The sequence below is a fragment of the Castor canadensis genome, chromosome 16 (genome assembly GCF_047511655.1).
Source record: "Castor canadensis chromosome 16, mCasCan1.hap1v2, whole genome shotgun sequence".
NCBI lineage: Eukaryota > Metazoa > Chordata > Mammalia > Rodentia > Castoridae > Castor > Castor canadensis.
Window position 1 is genome coordinate 21,604,601 of NC_133401.1, and position 26,163 is coordinate 21,630,763.

At 51.2% G+C, this 26,163-nt stretch overlaps 1 protein-coding gene across 6 annotated transcripts; it reads left to right on the forward strand.

Moving 5' to 3' along the window:
- The first annotated feature begins 3,364 nt into the window (after window positions 1–3,364).
- Med25 (mediator complex subunit 25) lies at window positions 3,365–25,285 on the forward strand. Of its 6 annotated transcripts, none has more exons than XM_074058000.1 (18): window positions 3,365–3,560; window positions 3,654–3,699; window positions 3,970–4,094; window positions 10,849–10,947; window positions 11,314–11,434; window positions 11,864–12,026; window positions 12,176–12,306; window positions 12,569–12,656; window positions 12,746–12,939; window positions 13,377–13,505; window positions 13,902–13,987; window positions 14,070–14,127; window positions 14,214–14,321; window positions 16,493–16,681; window positions 17,038–17,109; window positions 17,220–17,438; window positions 17,618–17,915; window positions 25,173–25,285. In XM_074058000.1, the coding sequence occupies exons 1-18, from the start codon at window positions 3,427–3,429 to the stop codon at window positions 25,175–25,177; spliced, it is 2,265 nt and encodes a 754-aa protein (XP_073914101.1). In that variant the 5' UTR covers window positions 3,365–3,426; the 3' UTR covers window positions 25,178–25,285. The 6 variants fall into 6 exon arrangements, with proteins under 6 accessions (XP_073914101.1, XP_073914099.1, XP_020015572.1 ...); XM_074057998.1 differs by lacking the exon at window positions 25,173–25,285 and adding an exon at window positions 19,909–21,626; XM_020159983.2 differs by lacking the exon at window positions 25,173–25,285 and adding an exon at window positions 19,909–21,626 and having other exon boundaries at window positions 17,735–17,915.
- The last annotated feature ends 878 nt before the right edge of the window (window positions 25,286–26,163 follow it).

Genomic DNA, 26,163 nt, shown 5'->3' on the forward strand with positions numbered 1-26,163 from the left:
TTTAAAATGGAAAATGAAGAGGATGTCTTGAAAATGGTGATAGTACGAAGGCGTTGCCTAGTAACCATCTCGTAAGCTATAATAATATACATCCTAAATCGAAAAACAACCAGCTTGAAAGATGGCGATGGTACCCAGGCGTTACCTAGCAACCACACACTGTCCGGATTTCCATTTTATAGCCGTAAAACACTTTGCCGCACGTAAAGATGGCGACGATGCAAAGGGTTGCCTAGCAACCACCGTTCATTCTATTGTCCATTCAAAAATGTAAATGGCTGTGCCCTGCTCAAAGATGGCTGCCTGTCCAAGACCCAGCACCCTCCCTAGGACGACATCCAGTGAGACACCTTACCCCCCTCTCTTTTAAGAGTAGTTTGGTCCAGCAAGCGTTTCCTAGTAACCACTAAAAGAGATGGTTGTTTTGTTACTAGAAAAAGGAAAAAAGGAATTGCTTTACTTTCCAGTATAATAAAAGCTATATTTTTTTGTAAGGAATTTCTATATGATAGTGTATCTGAAAATACTCAATTTTCCCTAAAATGAAAAAGAGAAGCCAGGCGCGGATGGCTCACGCCTGTAATCCCAGCTACTCAGCAGGCAGAAATCAGGAGGATCGCGGTTCAAAGCCAACTGGGGGAAATAGTTCACAAGACCCTATCTCGAAAAACCCATCACAAAAAGGGCTGCTGGAATGGCTCAAGGTGAAGGTTCTAAATTCAAACCCCAGTACCGCAAAAATAAATAAATAAAAAAGACAATTTAACACAGAGTATGGAGTATATGTTTTCAAAAATATGATATAATTTCACTAACGCTTTCTTTTCATATTCCCTCACTTCAATGTATGTCTAGGTGAGCTGGCAGAGTGACTCAAGTGGTAGGGCAACTGCCTACCAAGTGTGAGGCCCTGGATTTAAACCTCAGTTCAGCTAAAACAAAAAAGTATGTTTAGGTCTGGGGATGTAGATTAAGTGGTAGAGGTATGAGTTCTTAGCAACTCAAAAAAGAAAAAAAAAATGTCCACATCTTTGTTTTGTCTCTTTATAAACAAGGTGTTGTATGCAGCAAATTGATTGGAACAATCCTGTATTGACATACATTAGGTTTTTTCTTGTGTGTGTGTTCAAAGTGCAACAGTAAATGTTTTTAGTTTGTTTTGTCAGTACTGGGATTTGAACTCAGGGCTTTGCACTTGCAAAGCTAATGTTCTACCACTTGAGCCACTCCTCCAGTCCATTTTGCTGTGGTTATTTTGGAGATGGGGGTCCATCTGAATTTTTGCTGAGGCTGACCTCAAGCCTCGATCCTCCTAATCTCAGCCTCTCAAGTAGCTAGGATTACAGGTTTGCCACTGCAGCCTGGCTATGGCCAACACTTTGATTCAACTTGTCAGAGCAACGGAATCGCAGGAACCAGCTCACGTATGCTTGGATTCCTGACCTACAGAAACCAGGAACAAGGTTAATGATTTAGGCTCTGAGCTTTGGAGAAATTTGTTACACAGCACAAGGTAGTTCACAATGTCTTCTATTTGTCCTAACATTTCGCACTTTATGACAATATATGAACCTGACAATTCTAGCATCTGGAGACCTTAAAGGGGGTGTCTACCTCTACTGAGTGCTGTTTCTGTGGCCTTATTATTTATTGTCTCTATCTCTGTGCTGGTGTCTTTTTAAACATTTGTTTAAAAGCTGAACTTTATTTTTGAATTTTATTTTATTTTTTTGGCAGTCTGGGACTTGAACTCAGGATCTCATGCTTGTTAGTCAGGCACTGTACCCCTTAAGCCACCCAGCCAACTTTTTTTTTTCTTTTGGGATAGAATTCACAGCCTCACACTTGCTAGACAGGTGCTCTTTTTTTTGTTCCATGCTGGAGTTTGAACTCAGGGCCTACACATGGAGCCACTCCATCAGTCCATTTTTGTGAAGGGTTATTTTCGAGATAAGGTCTCTCAAACTATTTGCTTGGGCTGGCTTTGAATCATGATCCTCCTGATTTCTGCCTCCTGAGTAAGTGGTAGAGGTATGGCTATTCTCAGGAACTCAAAAAGAAATTTGAGTTGAGGATTACAGGCGTGAGCCACCAAACCCTGCTTAAATAGTCTTCTTGCTATGGACACTGAAATGAACATGTTTCATGGGGACAATGTAACATTTCAACACATGTATACAATGTATTCAGATTAGGATAACTGGTATATCCTTTTTTTTTATAATTTTATTATTCATATGTGCATACAAGGCTTGGGTCATTTCTCCCCCCCTGCCCGGTATATCCTTCATCTAATTTTTTTTTTCTCTTTTGCTATTGGGGATTGAACCCCCTTGAGTAAGCTCCCAGTTCTTTTGTTTGTATTTTGTTTTTTGACATAGGGTCTCATTAACTTTCCCCAGTCTGGCTGGCATTGAACTGTTCATCCTGCTTCTGCTTTCTGAGTATCTAGGATTATAGGCTAAAATATTTTTTAGTGTAGTGGGAAAAGCCTGCTCTACTCAGCTGTCAACTTAAAAAATGTTTATTTTTCTCAAATGTAGAGTATAAAGTGTGCTTGTATAATACATTCTGTACACAAATATTACAAAGGTTTTCCAGTATTGAGTATTTTTCGACTTTTGTTTATACGGGCTTTGATAGGCAAATTGATCAAGATATTATGTTTCTTGGATTTGCTGTAACGCTGAGATTCTATTCCAGTTATCACGACTATACAATGTATTTTTCCTTCAGATACTTTTAGGGTTTCACTTCTTATATTAACATTTTTAATCCACTTGGAATGTATTTATGATCTGGGCCAGTTCCTGGCTTCTTTCCCAGGCAACAACTATCAGGTGTTGCCTAGCAACCTCCACTCGGGCTGGAGCTCGGCTTCTTTTTGAGGGAAAACAGCTGCACACGGGTCCAAGTTGATTGCAACCTTAATGCGTTGCCTAGTAACCTCGTTTCAGACCTTGTGATTGGGCCCTTCATGTGTCCCTCCCCCTATTGCCCCTCCCCCCAAAGAACAGAACTAGAAATTTAATCTGTTCGAAAACAAGGGCAGTGTACGCGTTGCCTAGCAATCAGATCTCCGCCCCTCCCTATGAGACTAGAGTGGGAAAACAGGTGCCCGCTTTAAAGATGGCGACAGACTGGGGCGTTTTTTCCCATTTTGCTCTCTATAAACATCACAACCGTCCAGTCATCCACATCAAGCCCTAAAGGGACTTACTATGCCTTGCCTCAGACTTCCACGAAATGTGTGCGAGTCGTAATTGATACAGAAAAATAGAACCCGCGGAGGTTGCCCTGCACAAACATGGCCGCGGCTGCGTCGGCAGCGGCACCCAGCGGCTCTGAGCAGGTGCGCGCGCAGCGCAGGCGCACTTCCGCCCATCCACGGCGGCTGTAGCGGCGGTGGCGGCCGCGGCGCGGGGCATGGTCCCCGGGTCGGAGGGCCCGGCCCGCGCCGGGGGCCTGGTGGCCGACGTGGTGTTTGTGATTGAGGGTACAGCCAACCTCGGGCCGTACTTCGAGGGGCTCTGCAAGCACTACCTGCTCCCGGCTATCGAGTGAGTGCGATTTCCGCGACTGCAGCCCCACCCTCCGACTGTGGTGCTCGCAGCCTCCTGCCGACCCCAACCTTTCCCCTCCCGCCTTCACAGGTACTTTAATGGTGGTCCTCCCGCTGAGACCGACTTCGGGGGAGACGTGAGTCTGGGGACCCCTGGGTCTGAGGGAGGAGGGCTGGGACATGGACCCCTGGGTCTGAGGGACGATGGTTGGGCCTGGCAGGAGGGCTGGGGTCTGGACCTCTGGGTCCAGGGACTAGGGCTGGGACCTGCATCTTGGGATGACAGGGAAGAGGGTTGAGGAGTTGCAGGTTTTAAAGGAACAGGAAGATGGGATCCCTGATTCTTTCCCTGAAGGAAGAAGAGCTGGGGGTCCCAGATTAAAAGTTTTTCTGTTCTCCCCTTCCAGTATGGGGGGACCCAGTATAGCCTCGTGGTGTTCAACACAGTGGACTGTGCTCCGGAGTCTTATGTACAATGTCACGCTCCCACCAGCAGTGCCTATGAGTTTGTCACCTGGCTCGATGGCATCAAGTAAGCTTTCCCCCACTTGGAGCAGGGACTGTCCCCCTCAAGTCCCTGTTGCCAGCACTTTCCTGTCTCATCCTGCCCATTTTCACATGGCTACATTGAAGCCTGAGGGCAGGGCATGGAGTTGGGTCAGGAGACTCGTGTGGTTTGAGTGGAATTTTCCTAGTTGTTGCCAAACTGGAGTTAGGTGGCCTGGGATCAAATCGCAGCCATTCTCCAATAGAACCATCAGACTCAGGTCCTTGGCTTGTGTGCCTCCTGTAGCTCATTTCCGACATGGGGATGGCCATTGTACTTGTGTTAGGGCTTTTATTTATTTGTTTATTCTTTGTGGTAGTGGGGTTTGAACTTAGGGCCTACACCTTGAGCCACTCCACCAGCCCTTTTTTGTGATGGGCTTTTTTGAGATAGGGTCTAATGAACTGTTTCCCCAGGCTGGCTCTGAACCGCAGGGAAGAAAAAAAAAAATTCAAGATACTTCTGCCTCTGCCTCCTGAGTGCAGTGTGTGCCATTCTACCTGGCGATTATTATTTTTATTAGTGCATATTAGTTGTTCAAAAGGGCTTCACTGTGATACTTCCATACACTTATGTAATATACTTTGACCATGATCACCCCCTCTAATACTTTCTTTTTTCTTTTTGGTGCTGGGGTTTGAACTCAAGGCCTACACCTTGAGCCACTCCACCAGCCCTTTTTTGTGAAGGGTTTTTTTTTTTGAGATAGAGTCTCTTGAACTCTTTGCCCAGGCTGGCTCTGAACCACAATCTTCCTGATCTCTGCCTCCTGAGCAGCTAAGATTACAGGCGTGAGCCACTGGTACCTGGCTCTAATACTCTTTCTTAGCTCATTTTTTTTTGTTTGGGTGGTTTTCTTTTTTTTTGAATAGTTACCATCAATCGTCTGCAGTGTCTGTGAGTCTGGAATTCATGTTAGGGTTTCTCACAGCATTGCAGTGAGAGTTGGGCTGGACTGGAGGAAGCCCACTCCATGGCTGTTGGCTGAGACCTCAGTTCCTTGCTGGCTATTAGCCCCTAGGCCTTCCACAGGGCTGCTTGACACCTAACCTGGAAGCTGGCTTTCCTTAGAGTGACGGAGCCAACACAGAGAGCAAAGAGGAAGCCACCAGGGTCCTTAGTTAGTAAGTCCCAGAAGTCACACACCATCACTTCTGCCATGTCCTGTTTGGTAGCTGAGTCTGTCTTATTCCATATGAAAGGTGATTGTATAACAGTGTGAAGACCAGGAGGTGGGATTTTGGGGGCCGTATTGTGGGCAGGGTGCTCTGGTGATGAAGTGAGTTGTTGAGTGTATTTCAGACTTTGTGGCACACAGCAAGTGCTGTGTGGTTGCTATTATTTTGTGCATTTGCTTCTTGGTGTACAAATGGGTGCAGATCTCAGTGTTGTTGGAAGGATCACCGGAGCTGGTCTTTAGATGGTGTTGAGCTTAGAGCCTGGCCATGGTCAGGGCTCATTAAACAACAACAATCTGTAGCTGTTTTTATCTTCCAGGTTTTCTGTAGCAAGTGCGTGTTGAGTATCTGCTGTGTCCCAGGAGTGTGTGTGTGTGCAGGGTGCAGAGCATGCAATGGAAAGTGGCATATAATTTCCCCTTTTGGGCCTGGTGTGCTCATGCACACCTGTAATTCCAGCTCCTGGGGGTGGAAGGAGGACTTCTACACCCTGTCTTAAAAACAATACAAAAGAAAAAGTTTGGGTGTGTGGCTCAAGCAGTAGAACGTTTGCCTTGCCTAGCAAGCATGAGACCCTGAGTTCAGTCTCCAGTACAACAAAAACGAAGCAAAGTGAGAAAGAGCAACTCTCCTTTTAGGGATCGTTAGTATGAATACGTTATGTAGAGCGGGCTACCTTTCGCACTGTTGAGGCTTTGGACTCAGTCAGTGATTGTTGTGAGCCAGTCCTGGGTGTTGCAGGGTGTTGGGGTTTTGTTTTCTATTTTTGTAGTGCTGGGGATGGAGTGCAGGCTCTACCACTGACCTACAATCACACCCCTCACAGGATGCTTAAGGGCATCCCTCAGTTCTACCCACTAGGTGTTGCTAGTGTAGGAATTATCCCAGTTGAGAAGCGTTGCGCTGGATCGTGGAAGACTTCAGCAGCAAATGGGGGCTTCTTGAGGCTCAAGTGAGTCCAGGTCCTAGCACCCAGCGCAGGCCCCGGTACGAAGGAGGCCTCAGGAGCACTGTGTTGAAGAGTAAATCATCTGTCCTGATTATAGGGCTCCCTCCTCTGCCCCGTGCCTCTCCTGTGGTCTGTCACTGTCCCCACCTGTGGATTGTGAACATCCAGGTCCCTGAGAAACTGACACCCAAAAGGCAGGAAAGATAATTGCTGAAAAGCCACAGCTTTGGTGACTGTTGATTGTTGGGAAAATAAGTCATCCTCCCTTACGAGAAAATTCCAAGGGCACTGAGAAGATAAGCATGAGCTGCAGTCCGAGCCCTCCTCCCTAGACTCAGACTGCACTGTCCCCAGAACCAAATGAAAACACCTTGTGTCCTCCTGTGGAATCCTCACACTCTGCTGATAAGCATTTTCAGTTATTCTTTAAGTTCTCAGCGGTCATTGTTTTGATCAAGTCCTGTGTGACCATTTGAATTCAATGTTTCTGACATTGTGGGGGGGCTGTAAGAGGGATCATAAAATCAGCAAGTTTTTTTTTAGAGAAATCTTATCTTCTGTGGGAATGGCCAGTGCCTTGCCTTGGTAAGATTTCTTTTTGATGTTACGTTTCCTTAATCATCAGGGGGAAACTTTACCCCCTTCAGCTAATGACCTAGAATAAGAAAGAACGGCCCAGAAGGAAAACAGCCCTGTCATCCCTCTTAGTGGAATGACAGTTCATTTGTTAATCATTTCTCTGTTGATTTGTTCGTTTATTCATTCAGCAAAGGTTTCTAGCACAAATGACACAAAAAGGCATGAGTGGGCATGAGGCTGGCAGGGTCCTAGCCCTTGTAGATTTAGCGTGTGTTAGGGGTGACAGGCTAACACGCAGGGAGCCCTTGGTTCAGGCTGGCTGTCACTAACATTGGTTCATGTTGGCCAGTGCCTCTTGGGATATCCTGTGCCCAGGCCTCCGGGGTGGAACAGTGTGGTAGATCAGTGGTAGAATGCTTGCCTACCATGCAGAAAGCCCTGGGTTTGATCCCAGAATTGCAAAAAAGGCGGGGTGGGGGTGGAGTGGGGCTAGGTTAGAGGACACAGAAGTGCTGGGAGTCATTGCTTCTCTGTATGACCCAGGGCACGTTCACTTTGTTTTTTTGCTTGTTTTTTGCAGTGCTGAAGATGGAACCCAGGGCCATTTGTGGAACTCATGTAGACCAGTGATTTACCACTGAGCTACTCTCTCAGCCCCTGTTTTTTATTTTATTTTATTCTTGGGTTTATTTGGGGTTAAGATTTAGCACCAGCAGGGGGGAGAAATAAACCAAGCCTTGTATGCACATATGAATAATAAAAGAAAAATGAAAAAAAAAAAAAAAAAGATTTAGCACCAGCTTGATAATATCTAAGCCATATTTTGCAACTGTCCCTGTTTTTGTTTTGCCCATTTTTAAGTTTTTCTCATTGGTGTGGCAGTATTTATTATGTGTCTTTCTTGAAGCTGATGACAGGTGACTTAATATTCAAAATACTCAATGAGAGAAAAGCCAGTTTTAGGGTCTCACAGTGGGCAGTCTTTCGCACTCTCCTTCTTAAGTTTGTTTATATAATTTTTTGAAGCAGGGCCTCGCTATGTAACCCAGGCTAGCCTGGTACTTTTGATCCTCCTGCCTTTGCCTACCAAGTAGCTGGGATTACAGGTGTATATATTCATGCTTTGATTAAGTTTGTTTTTTTTTTTTTTTTTCAAGGTGGGGATGGGTTTTGAAATCAGGGCATCATGCTTGCAAAGAGCAAGTTGAGCCTCACCTCCAGTTATCTGTTTTTTTTCCCGTCCCCCTGCACTGGGGTTTGAACTCAGGACCTACACCTTGAGCCATCCACCAGCCCTTTTTTGTGATGAGTTTTTTTCAAGATAGGGTCTAGTGAGCTGTTTGCCCGGGCTGGCTTCAAACTGTGATCCTCCTGATCTCTGCCTCTTGTGTGGCTAGGATTACAGGCGTGAGCCACTGACACCCGGTTCCAATTATTTTTTTAATTGAAGTATATTCACAGTGCCTGAAAGTAATCATTTAGAGGACAAGTGAGCAGCACTCAGGATGGTCACAATGTGGAGCAACCACTGGAGTTTGAACTCAGGCCTTGGAGCCTGCTAGAAAGGCACTTTACTGCTCGAGGCACACCTCCAAAACATTTTCATCACCCCAGTGGAGGTACCACATTGAGGAAGTAGGTGCCATCCTTTTCCCGAGCAAAGCCCTGGCTGTGAGTCTCAAAAAGGCCAAGGAAAAAGTGAAAAAGTCTGATTTCTCTTATGCAGAAGCAGGCAGCAGGGTGGATCTAGAACTGGCCCATTCAGTGGGGTCTGCCCCAACCATGTGGGCTTATAATTCACTAGCAGGGCACCAGTAGCTCACACTTGTAATACCAGCTACTTGGGAGACTGAGATCAGGAGTATCACTGTTCAAGGTCAGCCCAAGAAAATAGTTCATTTCCAAAATAGCCAGAGTAAAATGGACTGGAAGAGTAGCTCAAGTGGTTGAGCGCCTGCTTTGCAAGCATGAAGCCCTGAGTTCAAGCCCTAGTTCCACCAAAAAAAAAAATTAACATTCTCTTCCTTGTGGAGTAGATTATGGGTAAAGAGTGGCAGCAGGGTCACAGAGAGTGAAGGAGGGCCCCAGGTTCTGTGACACCCATTTCTCTTCGTGTGACTGGAAAGAAAGTAGTGAGGGAAATGGGGGGCAGTAGAGGGTCCAGGCCACTGGTGTGTGCTCCTGTTCCCAGAGCCTTGTGGGACCTGGAGTACATCATAGAGAAAGCTTGGATGACTTGGACCCCTTCACTGAAGTCTGTACAGGCTGGTCATGGGAGGGCTTCTGTGGAGGGAACCCTGACAACTTGTGTCAGGTGACAGGCAGGGTAGGCTTCCTGGAAGAGGGCTCACTGGGCCTGGGTGTATAGAAAAGTTGCATAGAAAGGTTGGGTTTCCATCTAGGCCAGAGAAGAGGTGTGGTCTGGAGGGAGCATGTGCTGATCTCTACCTGGGATATGAGGGTCCTGTAGGCCTAGCAGGCAGAGGGCACCGGGAGGTCCACAGATGCCCGCCTGAGGACTGGCTTTGTCCCAGCCTGGGTAGTCATTGTTTATTTAACATAGGTGTTCCCCAGGCTTCCCTTGTGCCAGAGTGTGGTGACAGGGCTAGAGACGAGAGGACTTATGTCCTGTTGCAGACATGGACATGGAGACCTCAAATCGGGGACAGAGCTATCCAAATTTCACACAGGTCAGAAGCTGGCAAAGTCAGCTTCTGAGGACTGGTGGTGGCAGTAACTGAGGAGTGGAGGGCTTCGCCACACCACTTCCACTTCTGTCTGGGGACAGACTCTGGGGAGCAGCTGCAGGGAAGCGTGTGTGTTTGTCTGTATCAGTGTGTCTGAAGCTGCTGTATCATAGCACTAGAAACTAGGCTGCAAAGCAGAAACGTTGGGGTCAGAGGAGGCTAAAGGAGAAGGGTGGAAGGGTGAATTCAAGTGAATTCAAGTAAGGTACGTTTGATCTATTGTAAGAACTTTAATAAATGCCACAGTGTACCCCCAGCACAACAGTTAAAAAACAAAACAAACAAAAAGAAGCTGTATTGTCCTATAGCCTTTAGGCTGCAAATCCAAGATCCTAGGCTACCTGGATTCCATCCCAAACCTTTGCTTTTTTTTTTTTTTTGTGAAGGGTGTTTTTGAGCTGGGGCCTCGGGAACTGTTTGCCCGGGGCTGGCTTCAAACCATCCTCCTGATCTTTGCCTCCTGAATAGCTCGGATTATAGATGTGAGCTTCCAGCACCCAGCTGTGTTGAGTATTTTGAGATAGGGTCTTCCAAACTATTTTCCTGGGTTGGCTTTGAACTGTGATCATCCTGATCTCTGCCTCCCCAGTAGCTAGGATTACAGGCGTGAGCCACTGGCGCCCGGCCTGCCTTGCCTTTTCTAGCGGTTGGTGCCCCAGGTACTCCTTGCCTTATGATAGCATCACCTAGTTTTCCTACGGCCTCCCTGTGTCTGCACATCTTCCCTCTGTGTGTCTGTCTCTGTGTCCAACTTTTTCCTCGTAGAGACAGCGAGCATGTTGAATTAGGACCCCCTAACTCCCCTGCTTGTGTCCACTTTGTGTAAAGATCCTGCTTCCATCAAGGCTCTACTGTCAGGCATAGGTCTGGGACCTCACCCTGTCATTGGGGCATGTGGGGCAGCCCGCGGTTCTATAGTAGACACAGGACACCTGTCTTCCTGACTGGAAAGGGGAGGTGTGGCCAGGACTGCTTTAAAGATGGAGCAGATGATCAAGGGAGGAAAGGACAGCAGGAGGGTAGACAGGGGGTGGTCACACCAGGACTGTGATGACCCGGCAACTTGGTGTCCTGGGTCTTTTCCCATTCCCTGTTAAGACAGGTGTCCCCTGTCCTCTCAGCTGGGTGCTGAGAATAGAGCAGGGAACTCAGCAATATCTCACTGTTCCGAGGTCCACAGTTTGGGGTGGGGTGGGGTGGGGATAACCTGGGGCTGGGGTAATAGCAACCTTGGTGCGTGGTAGGGGGCAGGGTCTGACTGCTCCTGGCCGCTTGGCCCCCTACAGATTCATGGGTGGGGGCGGCGAGAGCTGCAGTCTCATCGCAGAAGGCCTCAGCACAGCCCTGCAGCTGTTTGACGACTTCAAGAAGATGCGAGAACAGATGTGAGTGCCCTCCAGGGGGGCCCTGTCACTCTTCCCGCTTGCCCCTGTACCTGGAGCCTGTCTGTGATGACTCCTCTTGCTTCACTCGGAGAAACAGGAGACAAGAAGTATATTCCTAGGCAGGTCTAGCCAGGGTCCCCTCATTCAGGAGAGGAGCCAGTTCTGGGTTTCTGACCTGTGTCCTTTGCCTGCTGGTGATCGGCTGTATGTCACTGAGCCCCCCAGATCCTCAGTGTTCTCAGTTGTAGAATAGACATTGCTCCTGGTTTCTTACGGGTGTGGTGTGTAAACCTCATCTGGTGCTGGGTCTGGGGCCTTCTCAGGACCCCTGTGGGTGCCTGCTCCATGTCTTCCTTGTCCCTGTAGTGGTCAGACACACCGAGTCTGTCTCCTTATCTGCAACTCGCCACCATACCTGCTGCCTGCTGTTGAGAGCACCACATACTCAGGGTGCACAACTGAGAGCCTTGTGCAAAAGATTGGGGAGGTAAGGACCCCGTACGGAGGTAGGAGGGCTGCGCTTGAACCCCTGGGTCTGAGGGAAGAGGGCTGGGCCCGGACCCCTGGGTCTGAGGGAGGAAGTGCTGCAGTGTGGACCCCTGAGTTTAAGGGAAGAAGGTGGCTGGGGTCTTCACTTCTGGGTGTAATGGAGAAGGTGCTGTGATCTGGATCCCTCAGTCTCAAAATAGTCATACACTCTGGCCACCTAAACTTCCTTAAGTTTGTTGAAAGAGCTATAACACAGAGTCCTCTGGGGCAGCTAATACTGAATCTCACCAGCCCCTGCCCTATGGCCTGATGGGAGTTGTGGTTTTAAGGCCCTGTCCATCCAGCTACCCTGGTGGTGGTGTTGGGGGTTGGGCCCCACTAACCCTATGGAGGGGGCCCATCCTGACCTCTGTCCCCTGCCCTGCAGCGGGGGATCCACTTCTCCATTGTGTCTCCACGGAAGCTGCCTGCCCTTCGCCTTCTTTTTGAGAAGGCAGCTCCCCCCACCTTGCTGGAGCCGCTACAGCCGCCAGCAGACGTGAGCCAGGACCCAAGGCACATGGTGCTGGTGCGGGGGCTTGTGCTGCCTGGTAAGGCCTGGGTCTGAGGGGTGTGGGGTATGGGTGTGGGGGAGGTCTGGTGTTTCCTCTGCTTCTGTCTTGACTTTTATATTTCCCTTCCCTCTCTCCACCTCCAACCTTCTCCTGGGCCTTGGTCATCTCTCCTGGTCTCACCGCAGTCAGCGGTGGCTCAGCTGCAGGCCCCCTCCAGCCCAAGCAGCCAGTTCCCCTGCCTCCTGCCCAATCCTCGGGTGCTGCCCTTTCCGCAGCCCCCCAGCAGGCTCTGCCCCCTGTCCCACCACAGTACCAGGTATGGATTTCGCCAGGAAGGTATCGGCTCTGGGGCTTGCAAGAGCCATGGCCTTGTGGGAGGACATAAGTGAACACTGGTTGAGGCAGAAAGGGGTCCCTTCAGTAGGTTGGGAAGGTGGGATTGGGCCTGAGCAGTGGCGTTGTGTGATGGGAGGCATGAGCTCCTGAGATAGCAAAGTGGGGTGATGTTTCTTCTGGGCTGTTGTGCACGGGACTGGGGCATGTGGCCATGATCACCAGCCTCCCCTCTCTGCTCTCAGGTTCCTGGGAACCTAAGTGCCGCTCAGGTGGCTGCCCAGAATGCAGTGGAAGCTGCAAAGAACCAGAAGGCCGGGTTGGGCCCACGCTGTGAGTTCCTGGGTGGAGATGTGGAGTGGGTAGGCTGGGCTGCCTCTCCCTGCATCTCCTTCCTATTTGTTCCTTCATCTCTCCCACAGTCTCACCCATCAATCCTCTTCAGCAAGCTGCTTCAGGAGTGGGGCCCCCATTTAGCCAGGCCCCAGCTCCCCCACTGCCCTCAGGTCCTCCTGGAGCCCCCAAGCCACCTCCTGCATCCCAGGCTAGCTTGGTCTCCACTGTGGCCCCTGGCCCAGGCCTGGCTCCCCCTGCACAGCCTGGGGCTCCATCCATGGTAGGTGACTACACATGCCCCCCCCCCCCCCCCGCGCCCCCCTCCCCCCACACAGCAGCTCTGTTCCTGCTTCCAGGTAAAGACAGTGAGAGAAAGCCTGTGCTTTCCAGAAGAGCCCTGGGGGACTTGGGCCTTATGGTTCTGGGACCTTGGGGCTCATGGTGCGGATGCTACACAGCTCTGAGACAAGGGTGTAGGGTCTGAGACAAGGGTGTAGAATCGCAAGACTGTTCCTGGTGGGTCCGAGCTGCTCTCAGGACCGTGGGCACCCTGGGTCTGTAAGTCTGAGGGCCCAGGCCTTAGAGGGCTCAGGAGTACTTATGTCCGGTGTGACCACAGCCTAATGGTCCTGGCACAGAACATTTTCTACACCTGTCTCAGGACAGCCTTTCCCCAGAGGTAGACTGGTTCTACTCCTCACCCTCCTTCCTCTGCAGGCTGGCACTGTGGCCCCAGGGGGGGTAAGTGGCCCTTCCCCCACCCAGCTTGGGGCTCCAGCGCTTGGTGGGCAGCAGTCAGTCTCCAACAAGCTCTTGGCCTGGAGTGGAGTCCTTGAGTGGCAGGAGGTGAGTGGGTTTAAGGGACTTGGGCCAGGCCAGGGAACCCATACTGTGGTTGAACTTGAGGTCTACAGGTAAGCTCCAGGGACCCATGAGATTTGTGGCTCAGACATCATGACTAGGGGGTTTGTAATAACTGTGTCTCATGAGGGGAAGTACCCAGGAAAACCTGGGATTTAGGGTCCCCATGGGAACCCTAGGAATTCTGGCCTCTGGGGGTTAACAGGCTGTGAAATTTAGGGCCCGAGAAGCCTCCACATTTGTAGACTTAGAACTAGAGGATTATGGGATTGGTAGAAGAGGATCCAGGACTCTTGGGGCTTAACATGGGGGGCTACCATGGTTGGGGAGAAGGGACCAAGGGGACCCTTCTTACTGAGACTTGCCCTTTTCTCCCCTCAGAAACCCAAGCCAGCCTCGGTGGATGCCAACACCAAGTTGACGCGGTCACTGCCCTGCCAGGTCTATGTGAATCAAGGAGAGAACCTGTAGGTGGTGGTGTGTGGGTGGGTGGGCAGTGCTGGGGGAGTTAGGCCACCTTGCTGACACCTCTCTCGGCCCTGCCCCCAGGAAGACAGAGCAGTGGCCACAGAAACTGATCATGCAGCTCATCCCCCAGCAGCTGCTGGTGAGTGGCCGGGAGGGGATGGCCTGCCCTGCTTCCCTGCCTTATCCCTCCTCGCTGCCAACACTACAGCTGCCGTGTCTCTGCAGACCACCCTGGGTCCTCTGTTCCGGAACTCAAGGATGGTCCAGTTCCATTTCACCAACAAGGACCTGGAGTCCCTCAAAGGCCTCTATCGCATCATGGGCAATGGCTTTGTGAGTTGGGGCAGGGTGGCCCCGGGCACTAGCTAGCTCTTCTGTTTTCCTTTCTGCTGATTTTGGACAGGAGTCTCAGGGTGCCTAGGCCCTAAGTCCTGCTGGGGGTGGAATGCAGGGCTTTGCACATGCTAGCAAATGCTGTACAACCAAGCTCCTTCTCAGCCTGGAGCCATTTGGTGGGTTGGTGGTTTTGTGAACTTGGGTCCCTCCGCCGCTTCTGGGAGCCTTAACTGTTACCATGATTGTGTTACGCGCTGGATCAAGGTATGTTTCCCATCAACAGTGTGGCCACAGTGCTGGGCAGTTAGAGACTTGTAGAGTATGACAGGCTTACTGGGTGTGTGAGCGTCTTGTGCTGCTGTGACACGCCCTAAGCCGGCAGGGCTTAGAACAACACAAACTTACTTTCACAGCTGTGGAGGCCAGTGCGGGAGGCAAAGGTGTGAGCAGGATTGTGCTCCCTCTGAAGGCTCAGAGAACTTGCCTTCTTGGGCTTCCAGCAGTTTTCTTCCATCTTCTTTGCTTCCTGTCTCACAGGGATATCTCCCCTGTATCTGCGTCTTTACTCAGCATTCTGTCTGTGTGTCTGTACTGTCTTCTTTTCATGTTTTTGCGGCACTGGGGGGAACCCAGGGCCTTGTGTGTGCAAAGCAGTCTACCACTGAGCCCTCCCACTCCATGTCTCTCTCTGTCAGGACACCAACCATATGGAATTAGTCTAACCTGTCGACTTCATCCTGTTGCATCTGCAGAGACCCTCTTTCCACATCAGGGCTCGTTTACAGGTGCCGGGATTTGGCACTTGTGTTTTTGGAGGACATTGTTCCTTTCCTTACATGGGTCTAAGTAGAACAGATCCAGTTGCTTCCTGTGGCCCAGCCTCTTCCCTGAGAGAGAAATTTAGGTGGCCGGCTTTGCTCAGTCCTCTCAGCAAATTGCAGGAAGCTCCCTGCGTTAGGAAGGCTGTCAGCCACACTTTTCCAAAGAAATCGATTTCCGGGGCAGACTGGTAATCAGCACTTCTCTCCAGTTCTGTGGGTCAAACTTGGGGGCCTCATGGGATTGCCTTACATGGCAGCTGAGACTGGTCCTCAGGAAGCTCGACTGAGCTGGATGTTCAGTGACCAGTCATCTGACCCCAGCTATCAGCTGGATATGCCACGTGGATATGCCACGACCATCAGCCAGAGTTCCTTTGTAGGTCGTATGCCTGGCTAGGACTTCATCCCAGCATGGCAGCTGGGTCCTGCTAATGAGCATTGCTGGGCCAGGTTTTTGTTTTTGACATGTAACAGGACCCTGGAAGGGGAGCTGTTGGGGTTAGTTTTGTGACTCTGCAATCAGCGAAAGGGTCTCCAGTTGTCTTGACCGCTTCCTCATAGGCACAGGATAGTTTTAATAGCTCCAGGTACCCTGTCAACTGGAATGAAGGAAGAGGCATGGGCTGTGCAGGTCCCTCTCTTCAGGAAACCAGGAACAGTCCTGCACCCCGGCCAAGCCTCCCTTTCATCACCTAAGTGCTGGGGACGCTACAGGGAGTGGGCACTCCTGGGTGCACAGGGCCTAGGCATGCTGTTGCCCTGCAACACTGGGCTATGGGCAAGGGAGACAGGCATGTGGGTGCTGGGTAGGAAACTAGCAGATCTGCCTTAGACTCTGAAACCGAGACTCAAAAAATACTCGTGACTGAGGTCAGCTCCTCCCTGGAGCATCTTGTGAATACTGTGTTTCATGGCAGTAGCACTTCCTGGGCTGAACCTCGGGCAAGGTGCTCCATGTGTCTCAGGTACTTCAGTCACAGCCACCTTGTGTACCACTTCCCTGCTCCACACCCCAGATACTGAGGCAGCGGTGTGTAGCCACCCACTGTGAGTCTGTTGGGTCCTTCAAGACTTGACCTTGCCTGTGTCTTCCAGTCCCTCACCTAAGCTGTGCCTCCTCCCAGAGGCCCTTTGAGGTGGAGGCCGTGGGTCAAGTGACAGCTGAAGAGCTGAGTCCTGCCCCGCATCTGGCCCTTTAGGCATGTAGCTCTGGACTGAGCCCCATCTCTGCAGCAACCTTTATTGTGGAGATTTTGTCACTCCTTGCCCTCGGGGCTTCTAGAATGGGGAGGGACTTCTTGTAACCTCCCTGGGACAGGAGTGATTCTGAAGAGCCTCTGTCCGCAGGCCGGTTGCGTGCACTTCCCCCACACGGCCCCCTGCGAGGTGCGCGTGCTCATGCTCCTGTACTCGTCCAAGAAGAAGATCTTCATGGGCCTCATCCCCTATGACCAGAGCGGCTTCGTCAACGGCATCCGGCAGGTCATCACCAACCACAAGCAGGTCCAGCAGCAGAAGCTGGAGCAGCAGCGAGGGGTGAGGGACGCCACCACCCCACTGCAGTGCCCTGTCCCTTTCCTGCCTGGGTACCAGGAGACATGCCGCAGAGTCAAGATGGCCTGTACCCTGTGGCCCTCTTGGCCTCCATTGCCAGATGTTTAATTTCCCAAGACACAGCCTCTTGATTCTACCATGTGTTTTCTACCAACCCTCTCACTGTCCCCATCAGGGCACATGCCCCTTCTTAGGGACCTGGGAGTGTATGACTTCCTTCCCAGGCTGCTCACCCCCAAAGAAAACATTCTCAACTCTTTGGGTGCTCAGATCCTTCTGACTTCAGTTTGGTGTGCCCTTCTCTCCCTGTCACTGACCTTCCCCTGCTCCCCATGCAGATGGGGGCACAGCAGGCACCCCCAGGCCTGGGGCCCATTCTGGAGGACCAAGCAAGACCCCCTCAGAATCTGGTGAGGACACTGCTGGCGGGGTCAGAGATGGGAGAGGGGAGGCAGTGGGGAGTCTCAAAGGACATCCATCGTTCCTGCCCTTTTCCCTCACTGCCATCTCTCTCTGCCAGCTCCAGCTCCGTGCACCGCAGCCCCAGCCTCAGGGCACTGTGGGGGCCTCTGGGTCTGCAGGGCAGCCCCAGCCCCAAGGTACCACCCAGGCCCCTCCTGGTGCCCCCCAAGGCCCTCCTGGAGCAGCCCCTGGCCCACCCCCTCCTGGACCCATCCTTCGGCCCCAGAACCCGGGGGCCAACCCCCAGCTGCGGAGCCTCCTCCTCAATCCCCCACCGGTGAGATTTGGGGGTAGGGGCAGCAGGGAACTATGGGTCTTGGCCTCAGTGGTCTTGGTCCTTTGATCTGGGAGGAGGGAGGCTGGCTGTGGTGAGTGGGTGTGAGTGGAGACCACTGAGGCTCGGAGCAGACCCTTCCTCTCTGTCCTACATGGATTCATGCTAAGCTTTCTTTGAAGGAAGCTTCCCTGGCCCACAGGCTGAGTGAGGCCTTTCTGAGCAGCCTCTGTGCTAGAGGCAGGATGGCGGGGGGCTCACCACCAGGGGCCTCTGAGCTGCCCTCTGTGTTCCCCCAGCCCCAGACTGGGGTGCCCCCACCCCAGGCCTCCCTGCACCACCTGCAACCACCAGGGGCTCCTGCATTGCTGCCCCCACCACACCAGAGCCTGGGGCAGCCCCAGTTGGGCCCCCCGCTCCTGCACCCACCGCCCGCCCAGTCCTGGCCTACACAGCTCCCCCCACGGGCTCCACTGCCAGGTAAGGGGCTCCGGGGGAGGGGTCTGAACTGAGTGTCCCAATAGACTGGGCAAGGGCACCGAGACCAGTGGCTCTCCCCATAGCCCTGGGGGGATCTCTGAGGACTCCTGGGAAATTCAACCCTTGGGAACAATGTCCTAGTGGGGCAAGAAGCCTTCCCACAATCCTCCCATGTGTCCTGGGGGTGCTGGAAAACGTCTTCGGGTCAGAGAAGTAGTGTGGGGGAAGGGCTCTCCATGGCTCATGGGAAACTATTTACAAGTAGATGGGGTCAGAAAGTGCCTCTGATGGGGCCCCAGGGCTTTTTAGGAAACTGAGTGCCTTGGGTTCCCATAGGAGGAGGGAGGAAGCAGGCCCAGGGCCCTCCATGGCCCCAGGGACTACTGGGAGATGCAGTCCCTTCCCCACTGCCCCCCAGGTCAGATGCTGCTGAGCGGGGGTCCCCGGGGCCCGGTCCCCCAGCCGGGCCTGCAGCCCAGCGTCATGGAGGACGACATCCTCATGGATCTCATCTGAACCCCCAACACCCAATAAAGTTCCTTTTAACACCCACCCCGGCTCCCGTCACTGACGTCCCCCAGGACTGGGCAGGAGGAGACCCGGGGAGACGTCTTTGTCCTTGCTCTCACTTCAGTAGACGTCCCGAGGCCTCAGCTGGGTGAAGGCTCGCTGGGCCTTGGTGGCAAGTCTGAGGCAGTCTGGGGAGACATGGAGGCAGGTGGGGAGTGCTCAGGACCCATCCTTCTGCTTGCAGAGAGCAGGGAGCCCAAAAGAGCATGTGACCCAGCTGGGGATCTGTGGAGTTGGAAAGAAGCCACAGTCAGGAGGCCAGGAGGAACCGAGGAACAGAGAATAGCAAAAGGGGCATGTCATAGCAGGAGAAAGAAAGGGACGCTCAGAGGAGACAGGTGGCGGATGCTTCTGGAGCATGAGCTTTAGTGGGGAGGAGCTAGAGAGCTGGGCAGTGCCAGATTGTGAGGGGCTCAGATGCCAAAGTGGGCAGCTGCAGGTTTGTCCTGGGGACACAGGACCATGGGAGGCCACAAGCTTGGGGTCAGGTCTGGGCTGACTGATGTCAGGATGACTCTTCTGGGCTGTGCCATGTGATGGCCAAGACGAGGCCAGGAGGGGTGAGACGTGAGGGTGGGGTCAAGGCCAGCTGTCAGGTCCAGGTCTGGGCCACGGCAAGTGGTGAGTGCCAGAAGCCTCAGGGGATCCAGGCGACATAGAAGCCACGTTGGTTATTCAGGACATGTCCTTAGGGAACAGTGTGTGTTTGGTGGTTGAAGCCACAGGAGTGGACCAGGTTACATGTGAAGAGGAGGCATGCCTTCCAGGGGTGTGGCCAAGGTGGATGGACGGTGGGGTCGTTGCAGAGTTGGAAGACCTAGCAAAGACCAGTGTGAGATGTGGTGAGGCGAGGCTCTCCCATCTTCAGAGAGGCCCAGGGGAAGCTGAGAGGGGCTGGGGCACGCAGGCAGTGATCCTGGAAGCAGAGGGAGCTGTCTTGTCAGATTGTATGTGAGTGTCGCGCAAGCGTGGTCTGTGTCTGGACCAGGTTTGGCACGCTGGTTAACATTTAGGTTCACAGGCCCATCCCAGAAAGAGGTTGCAATCTGGTGGCCTGGGGCCACTCTACAGATGAGTTTTGTTTGGCCTTCCCTGTGTTAGCATGTGTGGCAATTTTCCGAGTTAGTTGTAAAAACCGGGGTAATTCACATGTACACACAATCTGCAGTCCTGGCTGCGCTTGACAAGTCGGAAGATCTGGCACCCCTGGGCCCACCCTTCTGCCTGGCAACAGTGGGCGAGAGCTGCCCCTTTCGGTGGGGTGTGTGCTCTCTGGTTCGCCACAGTCCCCAGCACTCCCTCTTGCTCCCCCATGGTGAGGCAGCGGGGCACTGCCTTTGTCACTGGGCTGGCACTGTGGTGGTTCTGTGGTAGTGTTCAGAGAAAAGTGAAATCTTTCTTATACCCATGTCTCTGTCAAAAGTGGCCAAACGAAAGAGAGAAGGAGAGGGCCGCGTGTTTCGAGAAAAATGGGAGCGAGACTATTTCTTTGTGGAAGTGAAGAGCATGCCTACGTGTTTAATATGCAAAAAAATCGTGTCTGTGTTGAAAGAGTACAACTTGAAACGCCATTACGAGTCACAGCACAGTAAGAGCTACAACCAGTACACAGAGCAGACTCGAGACGCCATCCTCAACGAACTGAAGAAGGGACTGAAATGTCAGTAGCTTCGGAGAGCGAAGACTAGAAGTGGAAGGAACAATATAGAAAGAATCATCCGGGCATTAAAACCCACAACAGAGTGTGAGTTGACAAAGGAGAACATGTCCTGAAGACACACGACTGTCAAGACCATTATTCGAGTCTTCACAGGCATTTGCACCGCACTATGGACTCAAGATAAATCAGAGGCTTCACAAGTCGTCGTTCCTGAAAGAGTCGAGTCATTTGTGGCCTTTTCTATCGCTGCTCATAAACTGTGACCACCCAGTTAGCTTTATTTATTTGTGGTGTTGAGAATTTTGATGTGACCGAAGAGTCTGTGATGTGGTGTCAAGGCAGGCCCAGCGCTGGGAAATGGCTTACTTTTTGTGTATGGAGAGAAATGAGAAGTTTCATGTGTGCCAGTCAGAATTCTTAAGCACAACTAAGACACTTGTCATCTAATAATCTGTCAAATTAGATTATTAGATGGAGATTTGTCCAGACACCTCCATCCAAAGTGGCAGCTTCTGGTGAGGACACAGAGGTTAGATCCCTCGCCTTGGTCACCATAAATTGAGTAGTTCTGAGAAACTCAGTGGAGTTTCGTCTTTGACACAAGCCACGAGCAAGGTCAGGTGGCTTGACCCGATGTATTTCCAGTTGTGGGAGAAATCCCAGCAGTTGAACTCGGTTCACTTCAAGGCACGAAGGCCCCACCTCAGTTCCCTGAGAAGGTCAGTCAGAGACTTCTGGTCGAGATCACGACCCTTCTGAACCCTGAACACATCTCCACAGGGACAGTCACGAACAGCTCCTTGAATGTATGACCACAGCTGCCCAGACCTGGCAAAAATGGAGAAGCCACTGGCAAGGAATAACCTGATGCTTTCCTTTGCTGTATTTGGCATCTGGAAATGAAAGAGATGGCCAGGACTGTCTTCGCCTAAGCTGCGGGGCCCAAGACCAAATCCCCAGAGGCTCCTGTCCCACACTTTCTGAATGAGTTCACACTGGCCAGTTAGCCCTTGGCAGTCAACGCCCATTGGGTGAACAGAGTAGTCACTGAACGTCATTGCACTAGAGACACTTAATTCCTAAATGCAGTTCTTTTGAAAGACCCGAGATCCTGCCACTCTGTCTATGTTTGGGGTACCCACACCTGTGAACGGCCAGCTGTGTTTCCTTATGAACCTGAGTAAAGTGAAATACTGCTCCCAGTTGAAGGACTGAAGGATGAATTCCCAGCCGTCCACCCGACACCATCCCAGGCCTGACCCTGACATCCTGGTGCGGAAGGGAAGACGTGAGCCTTCCCGCCCAACTCAAAAGAGCAAGAGAATTATGACAGAGAAGAAATTTTAATAATTAAAATATTTCTATTTTTCAATTTGTATTTTTTCAACTTTGAATTTAAGATATAAGACTCCAGTATGATACATGTTTGTATTATGTTCCGTGCATTCACCGTAGTTCAGTAAAGATCCAATTTCATTACATTTGTGGCCCTTGACTTTTCTTATACCTGACTAGTTCACTCATTTGTTTGACCCGCCTGGCCCTGGAGGCATTTGAGTGTCTGATCCCCGCCCTAGAATAGTTGGATCAAATCTGGGGCCAGGAAGGGGCTGGGAGTCCGAATTTTCAGCAAGCCCCCTGAGAAATGTTCAGGTGGATGAAAGATGGAACAGGACACTGGTGGCAGCTGAAGATGTGAGGGCGGCAAGATTTCCCAGGCAGCCTGTGGCAGGGGTTTCAAAACTCAGATGACTTCAGGGACCAGGCAGGTGATAGAAATGTGTGACTTGGACGGGTGTAAGACTTCAGGGAACGATGGGGACTGTGGCGAACTTGGAGAGTGCTTGCCCCGCCTAATGGCCTTCAAATTAAAAACCAAAATACGGTAAGGACCAAATAAAATCCACTTGTGGGTCTTGTGAGGCCACCGGGCTGCCATTTTGCGACCTCTGGAAGATGATTCCAGAACATGGAGAAAGCCCCCACATGTGAGGGGTAGTCAGGGAGCCGGAAGACAGGAGAAACAGGCAAGTGTGGTGCTGTGGAGGCAGAGAGGTTTTCTGATGGGGCAGCAGTGGATGTGTTAGAAGCTCCTGGAGGGGGAAGAGATGGGGCTGGAAGCAGCCTGGGTGGTCTCCGTGGGCTAGAAATACCACAGGGAAACCTGGGTTTGGATCCCAAACAAATCAGTCCAAGAGAAGAGAAATGTTTCCAGCCACCAGTTTGGCCATCTCTGGCCACTGAGGGTCACTTGACCTTCACACCCAATTAGGTGAGCCACTGGGACTGTTGTGACCTGATTAGGCTGCACACAGGCCAAAGACATCCAGAGAGGACAAGTAAAAGACACAATTCCCCAGTCACAGTGCAGATGACAGGAAGGTCTGGCAGCTGCCTGTGACCCTGGGAGCCAGTCAGTACTGACAGCACCAACCTTTGAGGGAGGTTTTCCTTTGAATACAAGGTCCCACTAAGGCTGTGTGAATAGAAGCAGACCCTTAGCTGGGCTCGAACTCCTGCACCATTAGTTTGAGACGTCAGGCAGGTGTCTATCCTTCTGAGCCTTGCTCTCCCTGTATGTCAAATAGTGACCACCTCCTAGGTTTGTTCTAAGGAATAAACATTCTGGCCCAATATAGTCCTCCACACAGGAGAGCTGGTGACAGCTACTGTGGTCACCGACAGAAACACACTCTCGGAAGCAAAATGTGGTAGACATCTGAAAAGCACCCCAGCCTGGTGTGATAGCTTACACCTGTAATCCCAGCTGCTTGGGATCACAATCCAAAAACAGCCTGGGTGTAAAAACAAGAGAACCTGAAAAACATGAAAAACCAAAGGGCTGGAGGTGAGGCTTAAGGGGTAGCGCTCTTATAAGCACAAGGCCCCAAGTTCAATCCTCAGTACTGCTGAAAAATAAAAAGTTTTTTCATGGGGCTGGGGGCATGACTGAAGTAGTAAAGTGCCTGCCTAGCAAATGCAAAGCCCTGAGTTCAAACACCAGTACTACAAAAATAAAATTAAATAGATAAATGCACCCCAACCTGTAAACATCAGAATGCCCTGAAGGGTAGGCCTTAGTGGGTGGCTGAAAACACTTCGTGACCGATTTGCTTTTGGATGGTGCACCTGTGGCTGGAGGTGAGCCAGCACTCACAAACCCTCTCAAAGAAGGAGGTCTGTTGAGAGCAGCAAGAAAACACCCAACACACTAATGGCTGCAAGCCTGTTTTGATTGACTGAAAATGCCCACTCAGCATGCCCAAAGAAAAGGTATGAAAAAAATGACAGCAAAAAAGGGATGTTGGGGACATATTTATTTGAAGGTACATGCAAGTCACTAATACATGTTTTCCCACCATCCTAGACTTTCAAAAATGGATGGCAGAGTGGCTCAAGTGGTAGAGTACCTGTCTAGCAAGCCTGAGGCCCTGAGTTCAAACCCCAGTGCTGCCCATCTCCAAAATAGAAGGTCCTCACACCTTCTCCCCTCCAGCCCCAAGCATACTGAAGTAAATCACTGTCCTGGGAGGGCTGGGGGGGCTCAGTGACAGAGTGCTTACCTGGCATGCACAAGACCCTGCATTCCATGCCCAGCTCTGCAAAAATCACCTCTGCCCCAGAGGGAGATACTCCACTTTGAAGTGTGAGGTGACAGATTATAGACGTGTGGCAATCTTAATTTGTTTACATAAGTGGTCAGTCTCTGTGTCAGCTCACTTGTGTACTTGAGCATGACATGTGGCTCTGTCCTGTGCCCTCTACTTGAACACATGCCACATCCACTAATGGTGCACCCTGTGTAAGTTGTCTGCTGGTATGTGACAAAACCCACCGGTGGCTCAGCGGCTTAGGCTTAGCGGCAAGCGTTCTCAGGCTCACGGTCAGGAGGCCAGGCTTGGGTTACTTGTCTTGGGGCCTCAAGGCCTAAGGTCAATGTTGGACTCAGTCTGGTGACGGGGTCTGTGGTCTCATCTGTGGCTCAGTGGGGGCAGGCCCGTTTAAGGCTCACACAGGTGCTTGTTGGTGGGACTCAGTTCCTCGAAGGTGATGGGAGAGCCCCAGTTCCTTGCTTGCTGTTGGCTGGGGGTCTGGTTTGTCATCTTTGTAAGCCTCTTCTGGAATAGCTCATGATGCAGTGGCCGGCTTCTCTGGAAGAAGAGAGGGTGCCAGTAATGGAAGCTGCAGCCTTTCTGTGTCCTAATCTTGGAATATTCTGTTGGTTAGACATAGGGGTCCAGCCCACACCCAACCTGAGAGGATGGTGCCAGAGCATGACAGCAGGGACAGGGGCTTGGGGGGGATCTTTCAGGTTGCCTGCCATACCTGTGGGTTGGTGGGTAGCTGTGCAGTTTCTCATTATCATAATAAATGCTCCAGAGAGCCAGGCGCTAGTGGCTCATGCCTAGCTACTTGGGAGGCTAAGATCAGGAGGATTAAGGATTGAGGCTAGCCCCAGCAAATAGTTCTCAAGACCCCATCTCCAAAATAACCAGAGCTAAATGGGCTTGGTGTGTGACTCAAGTGGTAGAGCTCCTGCTTTGTGAGTGTAAAGCCCTGAGTTCAAACCCCAGTCCCACCAAACCAAACCAAACAAAAACCAAAAACAAAGCAAGAGTATTACATTCTGAGCAGCAAAATTTCAGAATCGAATATACCAAGTCTATTTTCAATTTTATGACATTTCAGTGAACTTTTGGTATCTTTTCTTTTTGTTTTAGAGACACGATTTCTCTGTGTATCCCGGGCTGGCCTCCAACTCAAAATCCTCCTGCCTCTGCCCCGAGTGCTGGGATTATAGGCGTGCACCACTACACCCAGCTGAATTAGTTTGGTGCATAGATAAATCTTCATATGGTTCACACTTTGAGAGAGGTTCCAGAAACCAACCATTGCTGCTGGCCGGGGGTCTCTTGGGTTTCTCACCATCTCCCTGTGGAGATGAGCTACTGGTATCTTATATTTAGAAACAACTGAGGTGACTCAGGTCCAGTACCAGCTCTTACCTCTATTCAATCCACTTCTAGCATGAACTGGCAGAGGGCCAGCCAGGCTGTTATTGGGAACCCGGAGTGCCATGGAGGAGTGGGGACACGTCAAGAGAACGGCAGCTACAGTTCCTTGATCAGGAGATGTGCAGCCTGCTACGCCAGGAAGTAGCCGCAGGGGCCCGGGTGAAGGAGAGGTCATAGATTTGCAGCTCATTTGTTTGGCAAAGCAAAGCCCTATGGGGTTGGCCTTGAAGATGGGTGGGGTCCCTGCCCCCCCTGCAGTGACTGTGCTTTACCTCACTCCAAGGTCATCTATTAAGCTGAGCTTGAAAAACTCCGAGTCCTCAAATACTAAATGATAATCGGGTGCTGGTGGCTCACACCTATAATCCTAGCTACCTGGGAGTCTGAGCTTGTGAGGATCAAAGTTTGAGGCCAGCATGGGAAAATAGTTTGGGAATACTGCCCCACCCCAATCTTCAAAGTGAAAAGGAAAATGGACTGGAGTTCAAACACCAGTCCTACCAAAAAATAAAAATAAATAAAAATAAATGCTAACTGTCTGCCAGGTGTGGTTGATACACGTCTGTAGTCCCAGCACTTGGGAGGCTGGGGCAGGAGGATCAAGAATTCCAGGTCATCTGGGTACAGTGGGTCATGCCTGCAATCCTAGCTACTCAAGAGAATCACGGTTTGAAGCCATCCCTGGCAAATAGTTCAAGAGACCCTATCTACAAAAAAACTCATCAAAAAAAGGGCTGGTGGAGTGGCTCAAGGTGCAGGCCCTGAGTTCAAACTCCAGTACTGCAAAAGAAGAAATTTGAATCCTAGGCAGGGGTTGGTGGTTCACATCTATAATCCTAGCCACTCAGAAGGCACAGATCAGGAGGATCAGAGTTTGAGGCCAAAAGACTCCACAGACATGTGGCCCATGTCTGTCATCCCAGCTACTGTGGAAAGCTTAAATAGGAGGGTTGAGGCTTGCTGGGCAAAAGACATGACCCCACTGAAAAAAATAACTAAATGA

Excerpts from the sequence above, each read along its gene's own strand:
- Med25 (XM_074057998.1), top strand. The coding sequence starts at position 3,427 with ATGGTCCCCGGGTCGGAGGGCCCGGCCCGCGCCGGGGGCCTGGTGGCC. Across the intron at positions 3,700-3,969 it reads AGACCGACTTCGGGGGAGAC|TATGGGGGGACCCAGTATAG; the intron begins GTGAGTCTGGGG and ends CTCCCCTTCCAG. Across the intron at positions 12,027-12,175 it reads GCGGGGGCTTGTGCTGCCTG|TCAGCGGTGGCTCAGCTGCA; the intron begins GTAAGGCCTGGG and ends GTCTCACCGCAG.